The sequence below is a fragment of the Syngnathus floridae genome, chromosome 9 (genome assembly GCF_059516105.1).
Source record: "Syngnathus floridae isolate MCC-2025c chromosome 9, RoL_Sflo_1.0, whole genome shotgun sequence".
NCBI classification, from domain to species: Eukaryota; Metazoa; Chordata; class Actinopteri; order Syngnathiformes; family Syngnathidae; genus Syngnathus; species Syngnathus floridae.
In genome coordinates, this window is record NC_142421.1 from 5616960 (window position 1) to 5625135 (window position 8176).

The 8176-nt window shown below is 41.8% G+C and overlaps 1 protein-coding gene across 1 annotated transcript; it reads right to left on the bottom strand.

The window, feature by feature from the left end:
* Positions 1–1105: 1105 nt before the first annotated feature.
* Positions 1106–7866, bottom strand: marchf5 (membrane-associated ring finger (C3HC4) 5). Its single transcript, XM_088385518.1, has 7 exons — positions 7752–7866; positions 7408–7502; positions 4733–4935; positions 2833–2963; positions 2535–2718; positions 2292–2458; positions 1106–2218 (listed from the first exon to the last, which is right to left on the bottom strand). The coding sequence occupies exons 2-7, from the start codon at positions 7449–7451 to the stop codon at positions 2102–2104; spliced, it is 846 nt and encodes a 281-aa protein (XP_088241644.1). The 5' UTR covers positions 7452–7502; positions 7752–7866; the 3' UTR covers positions 1106–2101.
* Positions 7867–8176: the final 310 nt, after the last annotated feature.

An 8176-nucleotide genomic window follows, 5' to 3' on the forward strand; every position in this document is an offset into this window, starting at 1 on the left:
GGCAATTGCTTTTAGACTGAAATGATACTGGCTGCACACAGGTTTAAAAAAATAAACTTGTTGTTTCCCATACACAGAAAACCTCAGGAGTTTAGGGAGAAACAACTATTTGAAAAGAAAAATAAAGCTAAATCTACAAGCTGGAGCGAAAATTCCTAAATTGTCCTGATTTTTTTTTTATTTATTGTTTTGGTTATTAGTCATTGGTGTAAACAAACACATTGTCCAAGCTCGGATGACTCAGTTATGTGTAGCAGTACTTAAGTAATTATGTAAATTTTGGGTTTGGGTTGTAATTTTCCATTGAAAAGGTTTGGATCGGCCACCAAACAAGACAAGCACAGACTGCAACGGACAATCGGGTCTGCGGAAAAGATAATCGGAACCAACCTCCCATCAATTACTGGGCAATAATATTCTGTTCTTGCCACTTAAATGTTGTTAGTTACCTGAATGGTGTTAGTCACTTGAATGTTGGACTGAAACTGAGATCAACCGGAGTCAAATTCCTTCTTTGGCATGCACAAAGTTGGCCAATAAAGCTGAATTGGTTTCATTGACGATAATTTAGCAAAACAGGAAACGGGGGTTTGGGATCTGGCCATCACACAAAAATGCTGAGGCAAGAACACAATTACAACCTTGAATCGTGACAAGATAATTTGTCATCTTAATTGCACTTTTTTATGAGGTCGAAAGTGTTTTGTTTTGAAATCATAGGCCTGCGAGTTTGGCACGTCAGCTGCTCATCAGTCATCAAGTGAATTTAATCAGCTTGAGTTACTTTCAATTCTAGTAATGACATGAATTTGATGCACAATTTGTTTTCGCGGGCCACTTAAAATGATGTGGCGGGCCGTATCTGGCCCCCGGGCCTTGAGTTTGACACATGAGCCTTAGACGCGTAAGTGGGTAAAAAAAAATGACCCGGTGAGTTTTTTTTTTTTTTTTCTTCATAATAAAAATTAATTATCTTTTCATATTCCAGGTATTCCTCAATAAAAACATGTTTTTGACATACTAGCATTTAATATTTTAACTTACCTTTTATAAGTGCATTCTCTATGCATACCCGCACGCCTACATTAGTAAACGTTACAAGGCATTAGCATCTGTATTTGGAAAAATACATTTATTCACAGAACAGATACCAAAGGATGGAAGTGAGTGAGACACAGTGAGGGTGCAGGAAAAGCTCACCAAGTTTACACGTGCAGGTTAAATATTCCCAAATAGTGTCTTTCCACAATGGAGTCACATTTCTGACAGTTTCCTCAAAAGGGAAAACAGCAACTTACAGCTTTCGTGATCACAGCTCCAGCGTCGTGGGCACATTTGGAAAAAAAATCAAGCAGTTGAACCTACCCGTGAAAAAATTCAGATTTACAGCTGACCCGATTCACATTCTTCATTGTTGCTGTTGGTATATTTGAGTCAGTGGTATTGGTTGGAGGGAAAGTGCATGGGAAATAATTTTAATTGTTCAAGTCCTTTAGATGACAACATTCACAGGGGTCTCCCAAGTGAGGGAGTGATCTGATAAAACAAAATAAAGAAATGTTTTCCGTCGTATCGTGTGTTCCCATGGGACCAGCATGTCCATGTTGGCCTCCGTCCAAGTAAAAAAACCTTAATTTTATAAGATGTGACTGTTAGACAATCAAAGTGAAGGCAACCAAGGCCTTAAAACACCAAACGTTTGTTCACATTGTTCTCTTAGGAGAAGTTTGAGGAAGAAAAGCATAAAGGAAGTTATTAACATTTTATCTTTCATATAATCAATAATAGTGATGACTTTCAACAGAAGCAACCAAAAACTGGCAAAGGGGACTTTTCCAGGAACTGTTATAAAACAACAATTTATTTTTTATTATTTAAAAAAAAAAAAAAAACTTACTGCCATATGAGTGCGCACATTCTCTGGTGTGCATGAATATTGTCTATTTTCAGCAGGCAGAAGCATCAGAGGTTTAAAAACAAATGTTGGCAGGATTCTGGCGGTATCTTGTCATTGAGGTGTGAAGATCATATGTTGTGGGGGCGTGGGGTGAGACGGACTAATGTCCCACAAACCTCACCCGCCCTTGATCAGCCCGGGTCCTCAAGCTTCCTCCTGCTCAGGGAAATTGAGGATCTTGCGATGTGCTTGCCGCATGTACTGCTGCTGTTTGAAGTACACTTTGAACGACCCCTTGATGGCAACAAAGGCGATTCCTCCCTGTGAAGCGAATGGGTGAAGCGCATGTTTCTAGAAATGGTATTTTGTGTTCGATATTTGTGGCTCCACCCACCAGGATGGTCCTCTGTAGGTTGGAGTTGACGCTGCTGAACATCAGCTTGCCCACAATGGTGGCAATGGTGGGGAACACCAGCGCGCCGCACAGGATGCGGGTGGCCGAGACGTGATCGGCCAAGGGACTGGCCTCGGCCGGGATCCGAGGGACCGGGCAGCCGATCCCTGTGGAGATAAAGCGCCGTATAAGTCTTCAACAATTTTTTGGGGTAGAGGCTAGTAGATAGCTTCGCACGCTAACCGGGAAAGATGCTGTTGAGGATCTGCAGTTTGTTGGAGTATTTCCTCCATAAACGCAGGACGTAATCCTCCCAGCGGATCATCTTGCCGAGGATCAACATGACAGGGATGGTGGGCAGGCCGATGAGAAGGAAGAGAGGATCGGCCCGCTCCATGACATCCAGACCCTCCTTGTGGCCCACCACCTGGGCATAAGACAGATTCCTACATTGACTTAAGTCTGGATTGTTTTAAGTGAGGAATAAAAGCTATAACATTTGTGCTGGAGAGTAACCAGAAGGTGCCCTCAGAGGTCAAACCTGCATGACGGTGACGGCGCCATACGTGACTGCAGTCCAGTATATGGATCCCACCATGATGCCGGCTGCAGCGAAGGGACCGGCCTTGGAGATAACTCGATCGGCCAGGTCCAGTACGTAAACCACGGGCCCTGATGGGGGAAAAAAAAAAAAAAAAAATCAATCAGGAGCACAATAGAATTGGACCAAATGCAAAACCAACTGTCAGCAGGGAAATGAATCAACGTATTGACACCAAATGGCCCGTTTGAGGTGAACATGACCCCCCCTTTTTTTTTTTTTTTTTTTTTTTTAAACCGCACCTGTGTTAACATTTTATTCTAGACTGATTTCGCAATGCTTGAGTACAGTTATTTTACAGTTACTATGATAACAGTATAATTTCCTTCCATTTACGCCTACCCGAGCTCTCCGCTACCAGAACGAGATCTAATCGAGTCTGCCTTTAATGAGCCGCCCACAGGACAGGAGATTCCAGGCATTCCATTACACGTACTGAGTTTTTTGTTTTTTATACGAGACCATTTAAAAAGGTGTGGTAAATGCTTCAACGGTACATGCGTGTTTGGCGGACTATTACGGAACAGTAATGACGCCATGCTCAGAATGACAGCAAAGGAGAAGAATCCAAGGACTCGTTGTCCTCTGAGCCGTGTTGACGGGCTTGTTTTTGGCTTCGCAGCAGGCGGAGTGCTGATGGGAGTGTTGCCGCAACTACTCATCGAGCCGTTTCCATCGTTGCGCCACGTTTCTCAGACAATAAACAAAAGCTGGGTAAAGAGAAAAGCTGATATGTTGCTGTGAGGTTTCACAGCGGGGCAGTTTGTGGAAACGAGGCGAGCGAACTCGGCAGTAACCCCGAGAGGATGATCGCCCGAGCTTTCGTTAGCTCCATTCTCCAAATTGAAAGCTGTGGTCAGTGTACGCACGCTGTGAAATTACTCTCACTATGACTTGACAGTAAACACTTCCTCTTCTGCTTCGAATGTGACTTTCAAGAAACCACCAAGCATTTAAAGAAAACAACCAATCCAAGATAAAAGAGAGAGAAATCATTTGTCACGCACTTGCAGGCACACCCATAACTGGCGCACCCTGGCAACCTCGGGCTTTCTGTTTCCTTCAGGAACTTTGTGGAAACTATGGCTGAAAAAACAGCCCTCGATGATAAGGTCAACAACTTGGCATGAGACTCGCAAACAGTTAGGCAACATTGAAATCTTGCACGTTGTTTCAACACTGCAAACTCCCTCTTTATAAAATTAAGCATTCTACTAACCTGTTAGAAAAGGAATAATACACTTTGAAAATGGCAACATTTCCGGACTATAAGATGCTACTTTTAGCACAAGCTTTGAACCTTGCGATTTTGTTTCGGTAATACACTTGAGAACATTTCATTCAAAACACCTGCGTCGGTCTACGTGGTGGATCTGGTAAATCTCAAACTATTTTTGTTTTTCTTTTAAATCACAAAAACATCAAATGCTGGCTGAAAGAGGTCAAGTGAGGTGCCGTAATGTCTCAAATAATATTGTCACGCTGTTATGATGTACGAGATTAGGTGTGACAGCTAAGCTATATTTGATGTAAAGATTTTGAAAGAACTTATTACAAGTTATAGTTATGATGTAAAAGATTAGGTGTGACAGCTAAGGTATATTTGATGTAAAGATTTTGAAAGAACTTCTTACAAGTTATAATGTATTCAAGAGCTCATATAATATTGTGAGTTACATATGACTGACAGTTAATCTTGGAATTCATTGGTGCGGAATTTAATTAACACCTTGGAACAACCTTGGCAGTGTTAAAAGTGGCAGAGTGGTAATCATGAGCACCTCAGAGATTGCATGTTCATCTACTCCTGTAGCTCCTTTCACTCCAAAATGCAACTTACCCAGTTTGGGAAACACGATGAGATACTCTGCGTTACACTGCGGACAGGCCACGCGTGCTGTGCTATTGCCGCGCTGCTTCTCATCCACCCATCGCTGTAAGCAGGCCTGGTGGACCCACTTGGTGGAACCCCGGCAACGGCATGGACGCACCCACTCGGCTGTGCGGTCATCTTCGTCTGTTGCGAAGCATACCCAGCAACTCCTGAAACGTATACATGACGACACGTCTGAGGATAACAAGCAAAACAATCTGGAATGTTCGACAAAAGTGAAATGTTAATGGTGCATTTAGAATTTTCCAGTCAGTGTATTTACAATACGGATTCATGATATCGCATAGGGACATGATAGGGACAACTAAGGGGATAATCTGTCACCATCTAGTTTACTGATGGCCACTTTGAAAAGAAAAGTGAAGCTACAGTTGTAACCCAGCAGCTGAAAAAGTTGTCAAGACAAAACACAGCACTCTCCCACAGACTCATCCCATTCAAGGTAATCCAGCCTCACAGTCCGACAGGATTTAATAAACCACAGCCGAAATGCAATCCTACATGCGAAACTGGAAACTGCAGCTCGCCCTTTTGTCTCTAACGGGCTAAGAGAACTCTAAGAAGAGTAAAAAGTGCTAAATAGTGTCAGTCTCCCTGCATTAAATCTAAACTATATTTACCTTAAAAAGAGCTGACAATTTTATTATTCACAGGACAGGGGAGGCAATTGTCGGGTCTCACCCACACTGGCGGTGATTGATTTTTGACATTGCTGAGCCATTGAAAGCTGAAGTACCAGTGTTAACCACAGGATAGCAGACTCACTCCCCAAAATCTTCAAGCCCAAGGATGTAATTGTGAAGAGGAGTGTGTCATGGCCTCTTTCAAAACATACACAAAGAGCTGGGATTGCCCGCAATGACAGTTTGTTTGAAGTGCATGACGATTTAGTAAATTTGAACCACCAAGGATTCGAATGACATACTGGAAAAAACATATGGATGTACAATATTAAAATCTTTACATTGTTTTGTTTTTTTCTGAAAACATACACAAAAAATGTAACTGTTTTGCTGTTTCTTTGAATGGGAATTATTATGCAAAAGATGAGCAATGGATGTTTTCTATAAGCATCTGAAATTTTAAATACATGAAGATACTCTTCTGTACATTAGTCATTTTGTCCCCATCAAAAAAATGTTTACCATCACATGGCTATTAACTAGTCACACATGGCAAAAATGATGCAACCATCAGCAGGGTAGAGTCATGTTTCCCTTCAACTGGCTGAGTTCAGGAGAAATGAAACTAAAGACAAGCAACAGGAAGAGGGGTGATGAAGCAGAAAGACACTGTGGCGAGAATGTCACATGCTGTCAATGTCAGCTGTGTCTCTCTTTTTTGGCCTCTGGTGTCTTTAACACAGCTAGCTGTCTGCATGGGATCAGCTAAGGTACCCCACCGAGCAGACATATGAAGGAGACAAGAGTTTTTTTGTCACATGTCCTAAACAGCCAGTCCTTGCCTAAAATAGTTCCTTCAAATTTGCCGATAGCCTCTTAGCAGCTTCCCTGACCATTTTTCTTCTGGTCTTGAAACGATGTCACTGTGGTGCCATATATACTTGAGGATGACTGTCTTCACTGATTGGACCAACAATGTATTCCTCACCAACTAGTTGTGAAAAACCTACTCGCAGGAATGACCTGACTGCCCCAGACAGCCCCAGATAAGAGCTGGTGGCCTTATATTTGCAAGTGATAGTGGAAAGTTATTCAACCGTGAGAAAGAAAGGGAACACAATGTACAACTTCTTGCCATCACCTTTTCAAACATGACCAGGGTCATTGCGTGTGCATATGTGCCTGCTACTGGTACGTTTAATAAGAATTTCCTTTGTGTGTGTTTGTAATGATTCACAAACAAATGACGTTACATGATGCCTATTTATTCATGCTTTCTAGTTAATCATAGGCATATATAGGATTACACTGCATATTACCTTTGACACAATGGCAATTATATATATTTTCTTATAAAATATGAGTTATTTTGGTGGGCATTTTTTCAACGCGAAAATAAAACCCCACCTCTACATGTTCTCAGTAGATTAAAGGTGCGTTGAGTGACCACTCACGACGCATTTAATGCAGCAAACAGTGACAATGAGCACACTGCAGGGGGTGCACACTGCAAGAGGGTGCATGGCAACATTTTCGGATTTGTTTAACACACCAAAAGCAGAATAGTCGCTCAAATTGCAGGGACAACTGTTTGGAAAAACTGAGGGTGTGTTTAGTCTGCATGACTGGTACGGGATGGCTTTTCACTTTGTGACATCACAATGTGAGGATACGATCGTTTTCTCAGATCAGGCAGGGGTGATGCTTGGAAGGGAGAAAAGACCACAATGCTCCAACATATACGAATGGAGGGAAACACTTTGGGGAGGGGTTGTTGAGGAATTAGTATTTTAATTTTAAAAATTGGTTTAGCATGATATACAGTAGCTCTTTTAAAATCCGTAGGGCCGTAGCTCCCAAACCCAATCTCTGATTGCCCTAAAATTCAAAATGTTCAAACCCATAAGAATAATTACTTGACAACTGTCGAGAGTAAACTGTTGTGATTTTCTGCAACATGGTACATAACGTCCATTAGCATGCTAGCCATACACTCACCTGTCCAGATTCTGCTGCAGGACCACCGCATCTACGTCCGCCATTATCAAGAGGAGAAGTGTGTCGTCTAGACGCCGTGTTTGAACAACCGATGACTTGATTTAAAGATAGACATAAAAACAAAAAGGCCGTTAAATCACGGACACCAAGAACTGGCGCTAGCTAAACAAGCTAGTGGCTACGAAGGCCTTTGTGTTGACGCGAGTCGCCAACTACTAAGCTATTATTGTGCAAAAATCTATTCATTCGTGGTCATTGCGCGCTATCGATCTCTTTGCTGCACTCCGCACATTACCACAAATATCAACATTTTGGCTAAGGCCTAGTAATCTGTTACTCTTTACCACATCGTTGTAACAGCTTGACTCCGATCCGATGACAGGAGGTTATGATGCTGCGCAGGGCAGCACGGCCATGCGTGATTACGTCATCAAAACAAGGTCGTGCTCTCGGGAAATGTAGTTTAATTACGCTTCTGTCAAACTACTCTTATTGTAGTTGAGCCATTTAGGAATAAGGCTGAATTAGTCTGTCAGATGCTTTGTCGCATTTTTATAATCATAAATCATAATTACAAAATACCCATATATGATATACGTAGTATAATATAATTACACAATAATTACGGTTTTTTTTAAGTTGTGTTGCTTTCCATATGTTTTGAAAACACACGAGAAATGTATTTTAATGTGTCTTAATCTCCATATTCAACATTGTTGCTCACTCAATATGGGGACTAAAATTATCGTTCATGTTTCCATAAACTCTA

What these genes read in the sequence shown, in the direction of transcription:
- marchf5 (XM_088385518.1), bottom strand. Translation starts at nt 7,451, where the DNA reads ATGGCGGACGTAGATGCGGTGGTCCTGCAGCAGAATCTGGACAG. An exon ending in CTGCAGCAGAATCTGGACAG is followed by an intron (nt 4,936 to 7,407) that starts GTGAGTGTATGG and finishes TATACGTTTCAG; the next exon opens with GAGTTGCTGGGTATGCTTCG. An exon ending in GCGCCGTCACCGTCATGCAG is followed by an intron (nt 2,719 to 2,832) that starts GTTTGACCTCTG and finishes TCTTATGCCCAG; the next exon opens with GTGGTGGGCCACAAGGAGGG.